Source organism: Penicillium robsamsonii (assembly GCF_028829455.1).
Source record: "Penicillium robsamsonii strain IBT 29466 chromosome Unknown utg000001l_segment0_segment0, whole genome shotgun sequence".
Classification (NCBI taxonomy): domain Eukaryota; kingdom Fungi; phylum Ascomycota; class Eurotiomycetes; order Eurotiales; family Aspergillaceae; genus Penicillium; species Penicillium robsamsonii.
The window spans coordinates 6,035,013-6,056,688 of NW_026643219.1; the positions used below are offsets into that span (position 1 = coordinate 6,035,013).

Consider the following 21,676-nt stretch of genomic DNA (forward strand, 5'->3'; position numbering starts at 1 on the left):
CAAAGTACAGGTGGGTACTAACGATTTCCTTTATATTCCAGTGTCACAAAGGAAATGAAGATACCCTTCAACCTTAAAGACTGGCTTGCGCGCCAGAATGAGCACTAGCAATTAAGCAGATTCGGAACCTTATCGCGACAGGCAATTTACTACTATCCCTGTGCATCAAAGCCGTTGAGGGATACCCGCTAACCTTTTGGTTATAGGCGACCAACCTTGGGGACATACACGAGATCGAAGCGCACTGCTGACCTCAATCTACAATACAATGCGCGTCATAGGAGGCCAATTTATTATCTGTCCTATCTCATTGAGCTCCTTCTACATCCCCCATAATAAAATTCCCAAGTTGCGGTAAGGTCCCACGAAGCAATCATCAGTCATACACCACACCAGGTCTTAAAAATCTCCTAGCAAGCCTACGGCACAATCGAACTCTTAACCTTCTCTGGATCATCCCCCAAATCCTCCTCCTTGGCGTTGAGGCCGCGGTGAGCAGCAACCTCCTGGAGGTCCGAATCATGCTCCGCGTCGAAATTACGACCCAAACGCTCTGGCCCAGCGATTGTAATCATAATAACATAGGCAAAGACACATCCCATGAAGATGCAGATGACCTTCCCGTACTCGTAACGGTGGGGGGCTTCTTCAGTTGGAGGCAGTGGGAAGCGTTCACCGATGGTTGATTCGATGGTCGAGCTAGCGGAGGAAACCAGGTTTCCAAGCTGGTAGGCGGTGCCGACAGCAAAGGTACGGATAGGTCCTGGCGATAGCTCCATCAGATGGATGGGGATCACACCCCACGCACCCTGGACCATAAACTGCTCGAAGTAGGCAGCGGCAATGACATTCTTGTTCTCGACAAATGTGTAGGGGTAGAGAAGGGCGCCGCCGACGATGGAGATGGCGATAATGGAGAACCGACGACCGAAGATCTGACTGGCCCAGCCGCATAACACGCCACCTGACAAAGCGCCCAGGTTGGCGACGACTTGTGTGACGGTGACTGCATTCTTGGAGAAGTTGAATTGGTTCTCCAGCATTGTCGGGTACAGATCCTGAGATCCGTGCGACTGTCTCCATGTTAGCCTTCTTCCGTTACGCGAATAGCAAGTAATCCACATACCATGAAATTAAACCCAGACATAAGCAGAACCAGGTATATGAGTATCAACCAATGACGCTTCAGTGCGATCTTCCCTTCTGACACGAACGACGCCGCAACACCTCCGCGCATTTCCTGCCTTGCTTCCTGGCGCCGACGGAAAGTCTCGGTTTCACCTAGGAACAACCGGAAGATAATAATCAAGACCGGTGGGCAGGCGGCAAACCAATACAGCGGTCGCCAACCATGCGGAGTCGTATCGACGAGAGCTCTGGCGAAAGCCGTGGCTAGCAGATACCCAAAAGCATAACCTTGCTGCAAGAGTCCTGAAATGATACCGCGGGCTGCAGGCGGGCAATCTTCCAGCGCGGTAGCAGCCGCATTACCATACAAGCCACCCATGGCAATTCCAAACAAAGCACGACATGCCAGGAACTGTTTATAGGTTTGGCAGAAACCAGCGCCAAGCTCGAGGACCACGAAGAGCATCTGGTTAACAATAAAGGGCCATTTACGGCCCCATCGATCAGAGGCGATTCCGAAGGTGATGGCGCCAACGGATCGTAGCATCAGCACTAGGGTGATTCCCCATGTGATGTCGGTTACGGATTTATCGAATGATTTGGCAAGTTCAGAGGTAGTAAGTGAGACGGTAAAAAAGTCGAACGCATCCCAAGACCAGCCGAGAAACGCGACCTGTAGGGTTAGGCTGGTTAGCTAGTTGCTTTTTTCTTGCCCGTCAGCCCTATAGTGATATCAACATACTGTGAAATTAAGCCACTGCGTCCTGTTGAGTAGTGTTAAGGCCGCGAATGGATTGGGCGCGGGATTCATCGGAGGCACGAGAGAGGAAATACGGGTGGAGATGTAGCGGCCAACGCTCATGTGCTCTTCGACATCCGGCGAAGGTGCCGCGGCATACTGAGACTTTGCCTCATCCATGACTGCTGAGGATCCTGGAGCACCCGTAAATAGTAGAGTAAAAGTTTGACCCTAGCGCAAAGTGCGAAGGAAGGGAAATAAGATAGATCAGAAGCCACAACAAGGGGGTCAGCACAGCTCTAAATATGGCCGATACCCTCCTCTTCCCCGCCTCTCTATGGTCACCGAATCTAGCGGACATCCCGAGGGTAAAGGAATCAACTGACCACCGACGTGTGTGGTCCCGAATGCAGGGATGAGATGTGATCCCATTCGCTTGCCACGCGGGTCAGCGATATGGAGTCGGGACCGGGCACGAATGAGGAGGACTAAGCTCAATTGCCGATCACGGTACACTTATGGGGCCCCATCGCACGAAAGAGTCCCCGTGGGGAAGTTTAGAAAGTTTCCACTTCGGAGCAATACATTTCTGCGTTGAAAGGTTGATGCAAAGGCACGTATTTTTTGGGTTCAAATCTATTTGGGTTTGGACATTTCTTTTTCTGAGAACTTTGCTCTGTGGTTTCAGGTTCATCGGATAACTGCATACGGAAAAGTACGCTCTCAACTCAAAGACATACTCCGAATTTCTTAGACCGTGAGGGGATATTAAAATGGAGACTATAAAAGTCCCCCCACGATAGCCGTCTCTTTGAACTTGTAAGCCGTGGTAAGCCCCTCGGTCACCTTCCGTGTCGGTCTTTCTGCTGATCGCCGGTTTTGTGTGCTAAACAAGATAAAGCCACAGGACTGAAAACTTTGGACACCATTCTAGCAGCCATTCTAGCAGAAATATCTACGCCATATGAATTCTATTTCATATTAGGTTCTCGTGATATAGGTAACTCTGTACACTCACATATTAACCTTTGAATGATCCCGTTGCTTGGCAAGGGCTTCTCTGAAGTAAGACTTTCGGGTAAACTGCCAAGCATTACAGCACAGTGTGAGATCATGTTCGGCTCCCCCGGGGCCGTGATCAGACTATGGAGTTGCCTTCCAAATTTGCACTTCGTTATCACATATCTCTTCAAAAACTATCAAGGTTGGCATCTCTAACCCTCCCAACTTGCGCCGAGATCTCAGCCGGTTCTTGGCTGCAGTGCCAATAAATGCCATGGTATTGGCACAAAAGCTTTTATCACCACGCACGGACTCCGATGCTTGGCTAGATTGGGCTGGATTGGGCTGAACCCTTCGTTGTATGTTCACTTCGCTATTGGTATCCATCCTTTTGTTTCCCTTCGGGTACGGAGTATTATATTGCCAAAAGACCATAAAGAGTCTCCACTTCTCGGAAGTATATGGCTGAATAGGTAAGTTAATATGCCGCTTGGCGGGTCAATCTCCATTTTTTCTATGATGCGAGACGGGGGAGTATTCCAATGAAGATAATATTGTTCACTTATTTCTTCGGCGTATCCCAATAATTCGAGGCTCTTTGAGGTACCGAGACAGATTAGCCTAAAGTACTATTATAATCTTGTTTCGGCCAACAACAAACCGCTTCGTAAAAGCTGCTCCAACGAACGCAGATAAGTGTGTGGAAATTACGTTCTTAGGGCTGAGAATAACCATACTGACTACCGATTATGTTGTCTCAAAGGTCACTGGTAAGCAGACCGTGTTTGAAAAGCTTACGTCAAAGTAGTACCAGAGCAACATTATATATATTGAGGATTTAGTTATGGAGAAAATCTTGAGTATAGTATTAGCTGTTCAAGTGCGAAACAACCAAGTTGGATGCTACAGGCTCGGACTATACTTTCGAAACATTAACTGATTTTTACTTGACACCATACGCATAGCTGGGTGCAAAAAGTCCATGAAATTCATGGAAATCCAGTTCAGATTCAAGATTGAAGATCACGGTGCATATTTTGGAGTGGGATAGCATCAGTGGAAATTCTCATGTCCCTACACAGGACGTTTAAACCCCACAGCTATGGGTATAGTGCTGTTCTATTGGGAGTAACGAGTCGCTGAAATCACGCCGGACTTATCAAACACCATAGATTTGATTGCACTTGATAGGCGGGAGTAGTCGGCTCCTTTCCATGCTGGTTGAAGAACATGCTGACTGGTCATTGTTTCAAAATCAAGTTGATAATACTGCCGAACACCAGGCAGTGGACTATCAATTAACATGGAAACTGTCAAGTTCGAAGGACCATAATGAATATATAAAGAGCTGGATATACTACTACATACCCCATTATCGCCACTCAAGTCTCTTTGGTCTATAAATATATATCTACCAAATCAGGAATGCTCCTCGGTTCCTTGCAGCCTGTCAACTGCGGGTCGAGTGTCTTGGCGTTAACTGCCATTAGCATGGAATAGATGCCGAATGTCAAATGCTATAAAGGACCACAATCAAACAGGTAGACACATACTGATTGGTTACCTAGCTCAGCTGAAGAGAAATCAAGCCACATTCTAAGATGTCAAGGAGGCTGTGTTAATCTGAAAAGCCCCTGTGAGGCGGTGCTCAATTTCCCGCTCAGCCCGCTTGCCCCGCTGATGCCGTGTATTTATTGTCAGGTTATCCCCAGATCTCACCTTCCTATTCATCTCCAAAGTATTTCTTACGTACTTATCACCTCAACACTTATCCAACAACTCTCATCCCTCCCGAAACCAATATGTCGTACGGAGGACCCCCGCAAAACCAATACGGCGGTGGTGCCGGTTACTATGACCAACAAGGCCAAGGATATCCCCCACAGGGTCATTCTCAACCACAGCAAGGCTATTACCCACCAGAGGTGAGTCTACAAACCATACACATGACCTACCGTTGCACAGAACAGAGTCGCGCAGCGCTCAAACTCTCAACTCCCCTCCCTCCCCCTCGTACTCGCACCGCGGCCATAACTAACTTTCCGCGCTACAGGGCCAGCAAGCCTACGGTCAGCCCCAATATGGCCAGCACCCAGGACCTTATGATCAACACGGCGGTCAGGGCTACCCCCCACAGCACCAGCAGGGCCAGTACCCTCCCCAAGGCAATCCTGGATACCAACAGCCTCCCCATGATCGCGGCCACTCGCCATACCCTCCCCAGCAACAGCAGTACCCACAGAGTGGCGGCGAGAGCTCTGCATACTATGGCGGCGCACCCCCGCACCAGCAACAGCCAGGACAGCCTGGTGCTGTAGGACCGGAAGGCGACAGGGGCCTCGGGTCGACGCTGCTTGGTGGCGCGGCGGGCGGGTTCATGGGCAATAAGCTTGGCCACGGCATTCTTGGTACTGCGGGCGGTGCTGTTTTGGGTGCTGTTGGTATGAATATGGCAACTAATAAGCTGTGAGTCTTGCTCTTTGCGCTAACGTTTTTTGGTCCTTTTGGTTGAGACGAGACTGACTGTCATGGTATAGTGGGAAGGAAGGCAAGAAACACAAGAAAGAGAAGAAGCATAAGAAGGATAAGAAGCACAAGCGGAAGGGCTCAAGCTCGAGCTCCAGTTCCTCCAGCTCGTCTGATAGTGATTGATCAGTCTCGCCTTTTTTCGTGTGATTGGTTACGAGGACTGGCTTTATCCTTACAATATTGTATACCCTGTTTCGTTCTTTATTACTTCTTCCTGTCCGGCAATATCCGGTCTGTCTGGGATTGTCAACTGTCCTCTTTACTCGAGGACCTTCACGCGTACGGCTATCATATGAATTTGTATTCTTAGTGAGATGAAAGCCCATCAATAAAGTTGAATTATTAAATCATGCGACTATGCCTTAGTTGGTGAGATATCCTGGAGTGCCTGTTAGCCTGCATTTATGCCCGATAGATAGTCCTTCGTTTCAGTTCATAGTGCGCTTGAACGTGGGAATGATTAGGGCCATGATGGGAATCCAAATCGTGTATTATTACATTGGTTAATATTTTGTTATTGAGTGGGTTGACGCATCTCAGCCTTGTCTTCCTTTGCCTAAATTGGCTTTTTGAAAAAAAGCCTCTGGGTTGATGCTACTGTCCAGATCGAAGCATAGCTGCGGGACTTCCTTTGGTGATTCCCACATAAAACGCCACCTTTGCGATATCGGATTCCAGTATTGTCGTGGTACAAGAGCAGACAGACGTCTCCATTGACGACGCATGAGCCGGATTGTAATGGTATGTGGCCGGCCATTGGCATATTCGGCAAAGGTGGTACCCTTTTCAGGGCCCCTAGCCAGCAACCTAAAGAGCTCACTACCAGACTTGATTCCAGGCTTGGTCTGGGGAATCTGGGGATTTGAACCTCTCCTTTTGACAGGCTCCCATGGCACAGTCCCCGATATGAGTCCCATAAGCACCTGGTGATCCTTCTCTGGTAATGGTGGAAGGAGACTGCTCAATGTGGCATTGTACCATTTCCTTCGAATATTTCTCTTCCGAGACTGACACACTTCTCTCCCCCAGCTGTCCTCCTTGGGGATCGGAGGTTCCAATTGTTTGATCAACGGCCTGATGCGGACTGCTGCAACCACTGTGTTCTGCATTTGAGAGGCTGCAAGGCTCTTCACGATAGCTGAGGGTTCCCAGTCATCACTGAAATCAGCAGGCCGGGAGATTAGCTCTTTGAGAGCTAAAGAGTCATCAGGGATTTCCGGTGTTAACATTTTTGCCAGCAGCTCATGTCGCCGTCTCCCAGTGCGACCGTATGACAATAATAACACCTTCTCGAGAGGCCGTGAATAGCCTTCATTTGCTCGTCGTAGAACTGACAACGCATTTCTTGCCGCGTGAACCGCCTGGGGACCAGCCTTCGGGGAACGGGAGGAAGCAGCACGATATCGGGAGATGATATGGTCTTTCATGTAGTTGCGGGCGATGGGGTCAGGTAGGTAGGTACATTCGCGCAGCGTAGCGCGAAATAAATGGCGCCATTGCTGTGGTTTTGAGAGATTGTGTAGCCAATGCTGAGGTTGTGGTCTAGCCATGAGGAATATTTCACTTTAATGCAATCAATAAGTGCCAAAAAAAAGAAACCCCAAAACGGAGAAACGCGAAATCCTTGGCAAAATGCGTGTCACGGGAACTTCGACGCGCCATTTTCGCCGTCTTCCCCCCAAACCCCGCGAACATTGCCTTGCCTTGCATTGAGCCTCGGATATTAATATCTCAATTTCCATTCGACACCTCGTTCGGTCGCTTTGTGGCATTGAATGGTATTTTGTTTGGCCTACGGTTTCCCTCCAGAGGGTTAGCCACGCGCCTCGAGCTCGCGTCATTCCAATCGGCATCCGGTATCTCTCTCCTTGCTACTTATTCTACCCCATCATTCCCCGATTTGTTGGCTGATATATCCTGGAAAGTCCAGCATGTCATACTCACAGGGCAGTGCAGGATCGAATGGAATGGCCTACAACATGTTGAATGCTTCGCAATCCCTTAACTCCACCCCTCGCGCAACTCCTCCGCCCCCGAAAGGATCTCAGATGTCCTCTTTCGGTTACCCCAACGGGCACCCACGAAGCTTTAGTGGATACGATGGAGCCAGCGACTATGGCCCAGTAATGTCATATCAGGAGGAGTACAAACCACAGATTTACCGAGTGCGTGGCCTTTATCCACATCCACAGAGAATGCCACTGACGAGGTTCAAATAGGCTGTATATTCTAATGTTGCTGTTTATGAGATGGAAGTGAATGGTGTCGCTGTGATGAAACGTCGATCCGATTCTTGGTTGAACGCTACGCAAATTTTGAAAGTCGCTGGCGTTGTGAAAGCGAGACGAACGAAAACACTCGAGAAAGAAATTGCGGCTGGTGAACACGAGAAGGTACAAGGCGGTTACGGAAAATACCAGGGGACGTGGGTTAACTACCAACGAGGCGTCGACCTGTGTCGAGAGTACCACGTTGAAGAATCACTCCGCCCACTGCTGGAGTACGATATGAGCCCTGACGGCTCTGGAGCGCCTGCCCACGGATCGACGATAGATACACCCACCAAGGAACAAGCAATGGCCGCGCAGCGCAAGCGACTTTACAACGGAGGGGAGAATCGCAGTGCGTCGCAGCCGCAGCAGGGAACTTTCTTCCAGAATATCTCACGAACGGCTGCCACCGCTGTGAATGCCCTCAGCAAAGCGCGCTTCGACTCACCTAGCTCTAACAGTCGTCGGCCTAGCATGGCTCGCAAGCCCTCGCAGCAGATGAGCAGTCAGGAATCCGGGCTTGCGTTCAGCAGCCAGCAGAGCATGTACAGCATGTCCGACAGCGGGTTTGGCAGCCTACAAAATCGATACCAGGTACAAGATGACACTGATGATCTTGTGGAGCCTCCACGCAAACGCATGCGATCTACTTCGCATCATGGCCCACCTCTCACTCGAGAAACATCCAATCTATCCATGCACGAACCTACACCCACAGAACCTAACGAATCCTTTTATCAAGATATGGATCTTCCTCCCCCTCCCATGGATGATGGCTCGAAACGCGGCGTCGAGTCCCTGGCGCCTGCATCTACCCCAGAGAGATTCCAGAAGATGAAGCTCATTATGACATTGTTCCTCGATAAACGAACGAAAGACTTTACCAATCATCCGGCCTTGTTGCAGTTGACCGGGGATGATCTTGAAATTCCCCTTGATGAGTACCGGAACAACGCCCTGCACTGGGCTGCGATGCTTGCCCGCATGTCACTGCTCAATGCGCTAGTCGCCAAGGGTGTTAGTATATCGCGAGTCAACGGCGCCGGGGAAACGGCCCTACAAAAATCGGTGGGCACTCGGAACAATCTTGATTATCGAAGCTTTCCGCGTTTGCTGCAAGTGTTAGCCCCTACCATTGACATGGTTGATTACAGCGGACGTACCATCCTGCACCATATCGCCATGATGGCTGCGACTGGCGGCGGCGGACATGTATCTGCAAAGCATTACCTGGAAGCTCTTCTTGAGTTCATTGTACGGCATGGAGGCGTCGTTCCAAGTGCGAATGGAGACCATGCGCCAAACGGGATCCCTGGTGGTGAAGTTATCTCTTTGGGACGGTTCATCTCTGAGATTGTCAACCTCCGCGACGATCAGGGCGATACAGCCCTTAATCTGGCAGGGCGTGCGCGCTCAGTCCTTGTCCCGCAACTCCTGGAAGTGGGCGCCGATCCTCACATTCCAAACCATACTGGCCTCCGCCCTGCAGATTACGGTGTGGGTGTCGACATGGTCGATGGAAACTCTCAGTCTCAGCAACCGGCCAGCCGGAATGACACATTCATTGATCAATTGGCGAAGTCGAAGAAAGAGATTCTTGATGGTAAGTGTCTTCCCGCCAATTTAATCTTCATTTGTGCTAACATGAATTCTAGCGGCAATGTCCCAAATCAGCGCATTGGTCGAGGAAACACTTGGGGGAATTGACCGCGAGTTGGCTTCAAGCTTGACGCAAAAACAAGAAAGTTTCGATCACTGGCATACGAAGATCCGCGAGTCTGCCAAAGCTCGGCAGATCGAGCAGAAGCAGTATGATGAGCTCAGACGCAAGGGTTCTGAGCGCGTGGAGCTAGACCGGCGCATCAAAAATCTGGAGCGATCATCTGAGGGTCTGTTGGCAACAGTGAAGAACACACCAGGACTAGACGCGAGCAAGACGGTTGTTGTGGGTGATGCCGACAGAGATTCCGGTGTTGATGTCGCGACATTTGACGCCCTATTCCCCGAGGGTTTCGATCCAGCGTCCGGATTCTCAGAACAGCAAGTCGCCTTCCTGGCTTCATTACCAGCAACAGATCTACTTAGGCGCCAAACACAATGCTACAAAGAATTCAACGCAGGGATATTGGCTGAAGTTGATGGCCTGAAAGCAAAGAATGCAGTTCTTGGCCAGAACTACCGTCGCATGGTGATGGCATGCACGGGCTGGACAGCGGAGCAAGTAGATGAAGCCGCGGAGGGGCTCACACAGTGCGTCAAGGAACTGAATGATAATCCCGTCCCCGAGGACGAAGCCATTGAAATCCTGATGCGGGATCGCGGGCAGGACTGGTAGTCTAGTCTTGGATGTGTTGCATTATTCTCTGAGCGTTTGGGCGGCTTGTTTGGACGGCGTTCACTTGTATCCAAATACCCTGGTGGCATGCACCCATGCCCGTTGGCACATGTCTTGTTATTTATGAGAAATGCAATTCTTGTACACTTGATCAGCAGTCTTGGCTTGCATGCGTAGGCTAAATGTTGTGAAATTAGCCGGTTGAGCTACTGGGCTTGGTGGCTTGAAGCCCCCCTGTTAGTTGCCAAGCTGGATATTTACCCCATTCCCCGCGTTTTGCTTGCTGGATTTTTGCGTAAATAGCCTGCTACGGATAAGTATAAGTACTTATAGCCATGCGTAGCACCTCCTAACTCATCCTTCGTAGCTTTTGACAATTATCTTTACATTACTGAACCGACAATATGGCTACCGGCTTCCTGCACGTGAAGGGCAATACTGTCGTCGATGGGAATGGAGAGGGGGTTGTGATGCGAGGAGCTGCTCTTGGAGGATGGATGAAGTATGTAGACGATCAAATCGCTATAGTATTTTCCCGTCTCCTAACTGACATATCGTCTTGAAGTATGGAGAATTTCATCACAGGCTTCGCAGGCCACGAAGCCCAACATCGCGCGGCCATGCGTCGAGTACTGGGACAAGAGAAATACGAATTCTTCTTCGATAAATGGCTCGAGTACTTCTTTACTGAGGCAGATGCCAAATTCTTCGCCGAGCTGGGACTGAACTGTCTGCGCCTGCCTTTCAACTACCGCCACTTCGAGGACGATATGAATCCCCGCGTGCTGAAGGAATCAGGGTTCAAACACTTGGACCGAGTCGTCGACCTGGTCAGTGTTTTGCATACCCTTCTACGTGGAGTCGGTGGTGTCAGGAAATAAACTAATCATAATGGGCGTATAGTGCGCAGCACACGGGATCTATACTATCCTGGACATGCACGCCGTCCCCGGTGGCCAGAACCCAGATTGGCACTCCGACAATCCCACCGGCTATGCCGCATTTTGGGACTACAAGGACCACCAAGACCGGACTATCTGGCTCTGGGAGCAGATCGCCACCAGGTATAAGGATAATCCTTGGGTTGCTGGGTACAACCCGCTCAACGAGCCTTGTGATCCTGAGCACGTGCGTCTACCCGCATTTTATGCTCGTGTTGAGAAGGCAATTCGCAAAATTGACCCTGATCATATCCTGTGGCTGGATGGAAATACGTTTGCGATGGAGTGGAAGGGATTCGACGAGGTGTTGCCTAACTGCGTGTATGCCATGCATGATTACTCAGTGAGTTTCCCGTTCCTTTCTGAACTTGTGAGAACAGTGATCTAACGCGATATCATCTCTAGTCAATGGGTTTCCCCACCGGCGATCGCTACAAGGGTACAGATGAACAAAAAGAACGCCTTGAAAAGGTGTACCTACGAAAAGCGCAGTTCATGAGCGAGAACAAGACCCCTGTCTGGAACGGGGAGTTCGGGCCCGTCTATGCGGACCAGGTACTTGACGTCGATGCCGAGACTGTTAACCAGGAGCGATACAACCTCCTCGGCGACCAGCTGCGCATCTATGACAAGTATAACATCAGCTGGTCGATCTGGCTTTACAAGGACATTGGTCTGCAGGGTATGATCTATACTAATCCCGAGAGCAAGTGGAACAAGACGCTCAAGCCTTTCCTGGACAAGAAGAGGGACTTCTGGCTGGATAAATGGGGCCGTCGGCCTAGGGCTGAGCCTGAGGCGGCTTTGAAACCTTTGCTCGAGTGGATTGACCGTGTTAGTCCTACTGCGAAGGATACTTATCCCACATCGTGGAATACGGAGTTGCATGTCATGCGGAATGTGTTTTACACTTTCTTAGCGGCTTCGTTTGTGGATGAGTTCGCAGAATTGTTTAGAGGAAGCAGTGAGAATGATCTGGAAGAGTTGGCTAGGAGTTTCCACTTTGAGGGTTGTGTGCAGCGAGAGGGTTTGAATCGTATACTTAAAGACCACGCACACTCGTCTCATTGAGTCTGAGCGAGAGTCGGCTTGATATAGAATACTATAGTAAAATGGAATTCATGACTGATTCTGGTACTCTAGAGAGTTGAGAGAGGTTAGATTAATAATAGATGTGATGCTCTATAAGCAGAGTGTGGAAATAAGTTTCGTTCCTAGCAATCTCGTGACTTCGTCTCAAATACCACGCACTCCTGTTATCCACACACTATCGATAAGCAGAAAAATCGAAAAAGATCGCGGGGCACATTCTCGACTTCAAGATCATTAAAGGTTACTGGAGGGATTCGACATGGCTGAATCTCCTGTGTACCCGTCCAATCTGGACAGCATCTTTGATGCCGCATCTCCACTCAAAGACCGCATTGATCCCATCCGATTGACGTCTGACAACATCGTCCCGATCTTCAACCTGCCCCTCAGTCACAAGGTGCTGGGCCACGATGCCTCAAAAGAGTCTCTTGCACAGGTTGCAAGCGGCGAGATCTCATATACCACCTTCGTTGCCGACCAGGCCCGCGCCGCCCTCCAGTCTACCGATGACTTGACCACCGAACAAAAACAATCGCAACTCCTGCACCTTGGACTAGCAGCCTTGTTCGGCTTCCTGCAGTCTAACGTCACCGGTCCTCCCCTCGAATTCAGCTCGTCCGAAGTTGTGTTGCCATCTATTCTGCGATCCGAACCCACAACCCTCAAAGCCGTGCGGGCAAAGATCATCCGTGACCTAACCCTGGATGGAGAATATGCCTACAAGCTCACACCCAACCCGGAATTGTTCGCTGTCGCCAAAGCTCTGTTGGCCGATGCTAGCAGCGATGGACCGCTTGTCACAAAGACCGCGCGTATGCGTACCAACTTCCTTCACCAAAAGATGCTCTCGGAGGTCACGAGTACGCTCCAAGATGTGATCTACAAGGATGTTGAGATCCTGGACAAGGCTGAGTTGAACTCAGACGAGCGGAGTCGGTTCCTGCTGGAAAGGGCCACTATCCACACACACCATGGATTCGATGCCAAGGCACGGGAAGATATTGACCAGGCGGCTAAGGTGCGGAGGTTCGAGTTTGCGTTGACCGGAAAGATGGGCAAGCGCACGAAATTCCAAGACCGTGATACCAGTCAGCTGGTCGTGTTGGCTAAGAGTGCCGATGAGACGTCACAATCTTCGGAGGCTTCTGGGCCTAAGAACCTCAACTTGGACGACGACACCCTTCTTGAGGCTATCTCTTTCTCTGACCAAAATCCCGACGAACAATCCCTGGCAATCCAAGATAAGGTTTCCCCGGCTTTGGATGCTCTTGATGCCAACAACCAGCCCATTCTTAACCCCGTTGACTCTGCTCTCCTACTCGCACTGGCATCTGCCATTACTAACACCTCGCCTGAGAACGGCCTCACCCGAGAGGAAACAAACCCCTACGCCACTCGAGTTCTCGATGGCGGCAGCTCCAACTGGCAGATCTATACCCAAGCACTTCTGGTCCGCAGTCGAGTAGAGGGTTACCGTTCTCGTACCGTTGAGAGAGCTGTGCTGCAGATGCAGGCTTTGGTGGATCAGGTCATTGCGGACACCGCAACTAGCGATGATGCAGCCCAGAACGAATCAGGCGAACCTACGACTTTCCTGCCACGCCCTGAGCAGTCTGAGTCTGCCCCAGCCGCTGACCGACTCGAGCACATTTGGATTCTAAACTTCTCAACACGCTGGAGCCTCGAGGCCGAGCTTGCCAAGCGCTGGGTTGATCTCGGTGGTCTGCGCACTGCACTCGAGATTTACGAGAGACTACACATGTGGGCCGAGGCCGCACTTTGCTATGCCGCCACCGAGCGCGAAAGCAAGGCGAAGAACCTCATCCGCCGTCAGCTTTATCAGGCCACAGGCCCAGATGAAAATGACGAAAACGAGCAATTCGATGGACCAGAGCGGTCACCACTACCAGCCGATGCACCACGCCTGCTCTGTATCATGGGAGATATCGACAAGGACGAAAAGATGTATGAGCGCGCCTGGGAGGTCTCTGGTGAGCGATACGCCCGCGCCCAGCGGTCCCTAGCCCGCCACTATCTCACCTCGACACCACCGCAATTGGAAAATGCCGAGATAGCTTATAAGAAGAGTCTGCACATCAACCGTCTGAACCAGGGTGCATGGTTCGCTCTCGGTTGCGTGCAGCTCGAGCTCCAGAAATGGCAAGAAGCCACCGACACCTTCACCCGCACCGTCCAACTCGACGACACCGACGGCCAGGCCTGGAGTAACCTTGCCGCCGCGATGCTGCGCATGCCCGACACAGAGCCTGCCCCAGAGGTGATCGATGAGACCACCGGCGAGGTCTCTACTGCCGAAGTCGACCCCCACAGACGCAAGCGCGAGGCCCTCTCAGCGCTCCAACGCGCAGCGCAACTCAAGGGCACCGACGCCCGCATTTGGGACAACGTTCTGACAGTCGCAGCGTCAATCCCGCCGCCGGCAACACCCTTCCGCGATGTGATCACCGCGCAGAAGCGCATTATCGAGCTCTCTGGTACGAAGAAGGGCGAGAAGTGCATTGACGTGGCGATTCTGGGCATGCTCGTTGATTTCCTGAACGTGGCGTTCGAGTACGAGAAGTTGCTTATCCGCTCTGACGATCCATCCGAAGCCCCGATTGTTCGCACCGGTACCATTCCCGGTCAGATCATCTCGCTGGTTGATCAGAATGTCGTCCCGCTTATCACGCACTCTTCGGTCCTGTGGCAAATTGTTGCTCGCGTTGAAGTCTTCCGTGGTCGACCTTCCAAGGCATTCGAGTGTCATGAGAAGGCGTGGCGTGCTACTGTTGCTGCTAATGCTCAGGGTGCTTTCCAGATGGGTGACGAGAAGCCCTGGCTCGAGGTTGTTCGGGCTACGGAGAAGCTTGTGAGAGATGGGTACGCTAAGTTTGGTCCTATGGACCATGAAGATCAGAAGGTTGAGGGTGATCAAGAGGCTCAGCTTGTTGCGAAGGACTGGCGGTTCAAGTCCCGTAGTGCCGTGAGAGGAATTATGGGTAAGGGCAAGGACTTCTGGGATGGCACGGAAGGCTGGGACCGCTTGAAGCAGTTGCAGTCTGAAGTTACGGGCAATTAGTACATACAAGCCTTGATGCTGTTTATGAATCATAGAGATTAGCTTGCCGTGCAAATGTTTACAAAAGTCGTGTACCAAGTTCAACATTATCCAAATCTGCTCGTGTTGATTGATAAATCGAAGATATCCAAACCCGTGTATAGTTCGAGTCATTAGCCCATGGGAATTATTTTGATTCCAACTTCCTCTTCATCATCCCACAGAAGCTCTCGAACAAAACGGTGTCGGTCCCCTGCGCCCAGCGGACTAAAACCTTCACCTCTTTCTCATCCGGTTTCTGCCCCCGGACCAGCCGTATCTGCAGACGCACTCCTAGCGCCACCTGGGCCGGAATCACCTTTAATTTCGCCGCACCCTCCCCGGCAAGTTTCATCTTCCGGCGGGCGAATCTCGACCACACATTCTCAGCAGCGAATCCAGTCCCCGCAGAACGAGACTGATCCCAACACCAAAACCAAGGCAACGATTCGAGTTCTGCATTTATCGCAGCAGTTGCTGTGTCAATTGATATGTCAGGTGGTAGCGTAAATGTGTAATCTGAAGGGAAAGGCAAATGACTCTTCGGGCAGCCGGGGATTCCACGCGCAACATTCTAGACCAGCAGTTAGACATGGCACATATGACACAAGCTTGAAGTGAGTAAAATGTGATAAAGTATAACTTACCATGGCAGGCCGTCTGTCTCCCCATGACCACGCCACGGCCCAGCGCTTCGTCTTGCTTCCCTGCTCGAACTCGGTGACTGCAAAATTGTGGTTCTCATGCTTAAGCAGGGTCTCCACGAGTACGTTGATGCTGCTTAATTTTCCGAGCATGGATGTGTACCACTGGATGCGGTCGCGCAGCTGGAGACTCTCGTCGATCATTTTCTTCACGAAAGCTACTTCTCCGCCATTGGTCACCATTTCCACTTCGGCGCCAGTGCAAACCTTCATATAGTTTAGTACGGCAAGGTGAGGGGGTGAAATATGGTGAGAAGTAAACAGCCATTGACACTCACCGAAAAGGGGTCTCGTTCCTTCTGCTCAGCAGATTTGTTCAGCTCATAGGATGAGGTGTAAAATGGTGGGTTGCACATGGTGAAGTCGAGGCTGGCGGACAGTCAGGTAAGATTCTAGCAAGTTTAAAACTAGAGAGACTCACGTCTGACAGCCTAGCTTCTCTAACGGGAAGAGAGGTCCGTCTGGGTCAGAGTCTACGATCCGAATTCGTGATTCGAGGTTGTTAAGCGCCACGTTATGCTGGGAGGTGCGAATATTGTTCGAGTCAATGTCTGTCGGGTCGATCAGTGGATGCTGAAGATCCTCGCCCTTAAGAACGTACCTGTTGCTACAAAGTTCCACCGCGGCCGTGTCGCACAGCCCAGCAGGGGATAGATACCGATGCATCCCGTTCCGCTTCACTTTGTCAGATATGATTCAGAGATTGGATGGACTCGTTACGTACATGTCGAGGCCGACGACCTCCCGGTATCGGTCATACCCCTCATGCAGTCCTCCAGCGCTGGAGTCGATGAGGTCTTGCAGCCAGAGGATGTAGTTGAGTCTATATTACATGTCAGACACATGCGTGTAAGGCCCAAGCCGTCATTGGGGACGACATACCTATTTGGTACCTAAAAATCAAGTCAATACATATACATAAGATACAGGTTTAGTATCTACATACCGGTGGACACAGTCGATTCTCGGGGATCTCAACTTTCAGGTGAAAATCTTGCTGCAAGAGGGTGGTGGTGAGTTGTCTGCATGACGCAAATTAGATCCACTCTCGGGATGTCAAACAGACAGTACTCCGACTTACCGGACAGCGGCTGGATCAGTAAAGTTCAGTTGGCCGTTTGGTGTCAAGCTGGACTAGATTAGTATTCTCTTTCTGTCTGAGAAGCGGTGGTTTCACGTACTGCTTGGCGAAATCGCGCGATTGCAGCGCCAAGGCTGCAAAATCGATGTCATTTTTGTAGAGGCTTCGCGCAGATTCCATGGTCGGTACTGAGACTACTCTGTAGAGGTACTCAGGACTTGCGATTATTAAAATTGGAATGTGGTTGGTTACAAAGAAAGCAAAGTCCAAGGCGCAAGAGGGAAGTTGATGTTGGCAAGTGGCTACGGAGGACGAGTGCGGCCATGTGGAACTTTCCCCGACGTTTGCTCAAAAGTCTAGCATCATTAGTGGGTGGACTAATTGTTTCCCTTCTTAATCGAATCAATCTACGCCGGGAATCCTCTTGGAATCTTGGGATCCAGTCTAGATAAAGCTGAAGCTAGAGGGCCCCCATTAAGATCCCACTGTGTATCGCTAGATCTTAACAATGGATCTTCAAAGGCAGAATGTAGTTCTCGTGACAGGTAGAACAAATTAATTTCCGAGGCGGATCACAAACATAGCTAGATAATTATACTAAGGTAATTTAGCACGAATGAATTACAGGAAAAAAAAAGTGTTGATAGTCGGTCACAATGTTAGCACCCCGGTCACTCCGTCGAGCACGGTGATTCTACGTGCCAACAACCCAGTCAAGATCTTCTTGCTTCTGGCTAGGCTGCTGATTTGGTCCGGTTTGCTTTTCCTGGTGGTGTGGCCATCCCCAATGGCGGTGTTGCTTCGGAGGCACAGCATTATCTGTATGATATTGTTATGATATATCAGACACAAAGACGGTCAAGTGAGATCGTACCACTTGGTACACCAGCAAAAGCCTCATTAACGTGAGATCCAGGCTGAGTAGACTCGGGCTTTTGATTTAGTTGCTCTTTCTCAAGAGGCTTTGCTGCGCTAGGGGGATCAGGGGATTTGGGTACATCCACTGATTCGGTTGAGCTTCGGCGACGGTGGAACGCATCAGATGCTCTGCGGACGAAGTCTGACATGGTGAATATAATTTTTTCTGATCAAACTTATTCGAATGGTTTGATAATATTTGGTGTATGCTAATTACAAGGATTTTGCTCACCAAAGCCTTCTCTATATAGCTGAGCTATAGTAAGGCAAATGACGTCATATGGTATAAGTATGAACATCTTGTGATCACTTTGTCATGATGTTACAGATAAAACTAATGGCTCGCCACTATGGTTATTAAGTATAACGAACGGTGGATGAGGTCATGACGTGCGATAATCCCAGTGCAAAAGAGTCATAAATCATGTTCCGTGGTAATTTGCCTCGCACGTGAGCTTCGTATTTTTATATCACTTGAGATAGAGGAGTTCCAAGAACCATGGAAACTAAAGGTAACTAAGCTTTCGGTGATTTGTTTATTGGACGCAATTATATATTGGAAGCCAGAACCCTAGGCAGAGTATTCAAGCTTAACAAATAAGATAAAACCCAACGTAGAGCTTTTAGAGCATTTGGACACTACCACTTGGCCGGCATTTCCATCTTCATCCTATCGGATGTGGATGAGAAAAGTATTATCCTTGAAGGCTAGCGCACCAGTTTTAGCTCATTTGCCTCTTTCTCTCTGTTGGGAGTCTAGTTTTGTACCCAACTTCGCGAGTAAACGACGTCAAAAAAACCATAAAATGCCCATGATATTGCACCTAGAATAAACCCTAATTTACTAAAGTTTCTTGAGGGGAAGCCATGGAGAAAGAGAGAGCAATACAATGTATGGTACTATCTGGACTGACGGACTCGGAGGAAATGAAGAGAATGGAAGAGGTGCTAGGACCTATTTTATGAAATATTCAGCGAACAGGGTCCTGAGCAGCCTCATATAGAGGTGACATCCCAATCGGGCAAGTCGCACATAAAATCCGGTACATAAAGGTACTTTTGCTAAACCAAAATCGTCAAGTCGTGATGGGCTTCCGTGCCCAACTATGTACAAGGTCTTCCCCCTTATATTTCCAATTGCACCATTTTTAGCCGTCTTCTTTCAGACCGAGTTTTCCTTCTTTTCAATGCGCTCTTGGCGTTCGAGACGCCATCCATATCCCCACTTCATCTCAACCATGAGAAGAGGGACCATCGCAATGGTAACTCCGGCGAGCATGAGAAATGCAAACTCGGCAGTGAGAGCATCGATGATAGGCTGAATAGCCGCAACACCAGCAGCACCAATCAAACATCTCATCAAGTTGTTGACTGCGGTTGCGCTGGCGCTGGCACCGGGGTACAAGTCGATGACGAGGGCGCTATTGATGGTGAAGATAGCCGTCGAGCCATAGGCGATGATAAACTGCAGGATAATCGGGACTGCAAGGTGTGTGCGGAGGGACACTCCGTAGACAGCGACACAGACAATGAAAATAGCAGTGATCCACCAAGTGTTGCGCATGCGGGCGTACTCGATGGGAAAGTCGGGGTGGCTCTTTGAGTTGATGCGAGTATCGACAGGGAGATTGTGCTGCTGGCAGTATTCGTGTTCCGTTCGTTTATGGTTGAAGTCCATTAGGTATCCGATGGTGTAGGAGCCGGTCATGCATCCGAAACCATTGCCGAGGAAGGTTAGGCCGACTTCTAGTGAGTTCAAGCCATATTTTTCTTCGAAGAGGGCGGATGTGGAGGATGTTACCATCGACCAGACTGTGTATACCATGCTGCCGAACAACAGGGTGATAAAGACATCCTTCTCGGCTAGGAAGGTGAGGGGTGCTAGCACAGTCTTCAAGGTCACCTTGACCTTCTTTCCGGAGGGGGTGGAGTCTTCTTGTGCGTTCTTCTGCCCGCATATGTAGTAGAGGATTGGCTTGTGGATGCCTTTCAGGGGAACGGTGCCGTTGCCAGCGATAGATCGGAGGGTCTCGGGGAGGAAGAACACGATAGAGAAAAGACTGATTCCGGATGCAATAGTCAAGAACCAGAAGATAGACCGGAACCCAAGGTACTGAGAGAGGATTCCGCCGAATACTGGTCCAATTCCCTGGCCCAACATGCGGACTGGATAATGTTAGATTGGAACATAGCACATCTGAGTATCGGATTACTCACCACCACCAAAGATTCCAATCAGACTGCCTCGCTCCGATGAAGTGGTGATATCACCAATCACACCAGCACCTAGACAAGTTAGTCAAGACACAAAATAGGGAAGACTTATGTATCATACCAATTGAGATAGTGGCTGCACTTCCAGCAGCCTGTAGTGCTCGGAAAGCCATAAGTTCACCATAGTTGGTAGAAACAGCCAAAGCAATGTTCGAAATAATGTAGACAGCAAATGTTCCAATGAAAATCACACGACGGCCGAAAACATCTGAGAAAGAACCCCAAAAGCTCGGGGCGAGACCTTGAACAATCATGTATACGGTGATGGTTAAGCTAGCTAAAGACATTGAGATATTGAGTTCCTGTATTGACGTTAGCAAAAAGTGGCAAAACATATGACACGAGTCGACTAACCTCTGCAACGTCTGTAAGCGCAGGGAAGTAAATGTTTGAAGATAGCGGGGAGAAGATGGCAGCCAGGGAGACGATAATGACCATCAACAACTTGCGAGACCGAGGGAACACATGATATGATGGTGATACCGGGGCTTGGCTTTCGAGCTTAATTGACTCTGCTGGTGTTGATGGTATCGAGAGGTCTTTCTCGTCCCGAGGCGAGAGATTAGGGCTCGAGTTGACCGAGTTGTCAATAACCTCAGGGTTCCTGAGAGTTTCTGTTGAACTGAACTGGGACAAAGTCATGATGTAAAATTATTATAGAATATCAGGACAAGTCTGGATATACCAGCAGACACAGGCTATTGACAATAGAAGAGAAATTATGGCTTCATTCGGCCCAGGCAGCTTTAGATATCTAGAGAGATCAACGATGGAATGGAGGCACCCTTTTGTATTTCACCCTTTATTTCAATTCCAAAAATATACCCCTATAGCGCCTAATCAAAAATACAAACAAAATATAGGGCAGGCCCATGCATCTGAGAGTCAACTAAACGTGCTCCACAGTGGGTTCGACCAGGGGGATCACTATACTATCCCCTTGATGGTAGAGAGCGACACAGACAGGACAAATCTGGTAAAACCGAGGTCGCTCAATTCGACGTGTACGGGTCATGATCCGCATTTGGGATACTCAAGGTTCTAGCTTAGAATTCCCACCCGTTATAGCATGGCTTATTTCTCTGGTGCGGGCTGGCTGAGTGTCTATTGTATCATGTCTACGCCTCCACGGCTGACGTCTGCCCCAGGGAAAGCACATTCCCGGGCTCCTCATGAGCGATTCAGGGCCTGACTTACTACGGGTGAATAGTGCTAGTACCTAAAACGGTAGATAGATGCCAATACCCACTCTGGAATTCCATCCGGTCTTCATACACGCGTGTACAATGAAATCCGATCTGCACAGCATGTGCAGCCCACAGGCCCGATTTCACCCTCAAGATTTACAATCGGAGAAAGCATCTCGAGAAAAGTCTGTTCAACACCTACATATGCTCACTCGGCTCGGCTCCGAAGCATCTTTCGTGTCCTAAAAGTCCCGAAAGTCTACAGGATCAGGATGTATGATAAGCTGGTTAACCAATCCACTAATAGCCTCCAATCCATGTCTTGCCAAAGCGGATACATATCTCTGAAATCTGATTTCTGTTTCAGGGTCTCATTTTC

At 49.9% G+C, this 21,676-nt stretch overlaps 9 protein-coding genes across 9 annotated transcripts; 4 read left to right on the forward strand and 5 right to left on the reverse strand.

The window, feature by feature from the left end:
* Positions 1-419: 419 nt before the first annotated feature.
* On the reverse strand, positions 420-2,047 carry N7447_002348 (sugar transporter family protein; the record flags this gene model as incomplete). The annotated part of the gene is made up of 3 exons (XM_057226623.1): positions 420-1,073; positions 1,127-1,801; positions 1,871-2,047. The coding sequence occupies 3 exons, from the start codon at positions 2,045-2,047 to the stop codon at positions 420-422; spliced, it is 1,506 nt and encodes a 501-aa protein (XP_057090639.1).
* Positions 2,048-4,671: 2,624 nt separating this feature from the next.
* N7447_002349 (putative glutamine-serine rich protein MS8) lies at positions 4,672-5,339 on the forward strand (the record flags this gene model as incomplete). The annotated part of the gene is made up of 2 exons (XM_057226624.1): positions 4,672-4,794; positions 4,923-5,339. 2 exons carry the CDS (start codon positions 4,672-4,674, stop codon positions 5,337-5,339), a joined length of 540 nt encoding a protein of 179 aa, XP_057090640.1.
* A 595-nt stretch (positions 5,340-5,934) lies between these two features.
* N7447_002350 (uncharacterized protein) lies at positions 5,935-6,948 on the reverse strand (the record flags this gene model as incomplete). Its single annotated transcript, XM_057226625.1, has 1 exon — positions 5,935-6,948. One exon carries the CDS (start codon positions 6,946-6,948, stop codon positions 5,935-5,937), a length of 1,014 nt encoding a protein of 337 aa, XP_057090641.1.
* A 381-nt stretch (positions 6,949-7,329) lies between these two features.
* N7447_002351 (putative APSES transcription factor (MbpA)) lies at positions 7,330-10,003 on the forward strand (the record flags this gene model as incomplete). The annotated part of the gene is made up of 3 exons (XM_057226626.1): positions 7,330-7,563; positions 7,618-9,271; positions 9,324-10,003. 3 exons carry the CDS (start codon positions 7,330-7,332, stop codon positions 10,001-10,003), a joined length of 2,568 nt encoding a protein of 855 aa, XP_057090642.1.
* Positions 10,004-10,407: 404 nt separating this feature from the next.
* Positions 10,408-12,015, forward strand: N7447_002352 (glycoside hydrolase family 5 protein; the record flags this gene model as incomplete). The annotated part of the gene is made up of 4 exons (XM_057226627.1): positions 10,408-10,505; positions 10,569-10,833; positions 10,907-11,287; positions 11,350-12,015. 4 exons carry the CDS (start codon positions 10,408-10,410, stop codon positions 12,013-12,015), a joined length of 1,410 nt encoding a protein of 469 aa, XP_057090643.1.
* Positions 12,016-12,295: 280 nt separating this feature from the next.
* N7447_002353 (Glycoside hydrolase superfamily) lies at positions 12,296-15,115 on the forward strand (the record flags this gene model as incomplete). Its single annotated transcript, XM_057226628.1, has 1 exon — positions 12,296-15,115. One exon carries the CDS (start codon positions 12,296-12,298, stop codon positions 15,113-15,115), a length of 2,820 nt encoding a protein of 939 aa, XP_057090644.1.
* Positions 15,116-15,281: 166 nt separating this feature from the next.
* N7447_002354 (DUF890 domain protein) lies at positions 15,282-17,098 on the reverse strand (the record flags this gene model as incomplete). Its single annotated transcript, XM_057226629.1, has 10 exons — positions 15,282-15,707; positions 15,781-16,044; positions 16,116-16,206; positions 16,259-16,388; positions 16,439-16,512; positions 16,562-16,660; positions 16,720-16,730; positions 16,784-16,859; positions 16,919-16,966; positions 17,019-17,098. 10 exons carry the CDS (start codon positions 17,096-17,098, stop codon positions 15,282-15,284), a joined length of 1,299 nt encoding a protein of 432 aa, XP_057090645.1.
* Positions 17,099-17,612: 514 nt separating this feature from the next.
* On the reverse strand, positions 17,613-17,985 carry N7447_002355 (uncharacterized protein; the record flags this gene model as incomplete). The annotated part of the gene is made up of 2 exons (XM_057226630.1): positions 17,613-17,737; positions 17,793-17,985. 2 exons carry the CDS (start codon positions 17,983-17,985, stop codon positions 17,613-17,615), a joined length of 318 nt encoding a protein of 105 aa, XP_057090646.1.
* A 1,013-nt stretch (positions 17,986-18,998) lies between these two features.
* On the reverse strand, positions 18,999-20,752 carry N7447_002356 (Major facilitator superfamily domain general substrate transporter; the record flags this gene model as incomplete). The annotated part of the gene is made up of 4 exons (XM_057226631.1): positions 18,999-20,002; positions 20,054-20,122; positions 20,172-20,412; positions 20,465-20,752. 4 exons carry the CDS (start codon positions 20,750-20,752, stop codon positions 18,999-19,001), a joined length of 1,602 nt encoding a protein of 533 aa, XP_057090647.1.
* Positions 20,753-21,676: the final 924 nt, after the last annotated feature.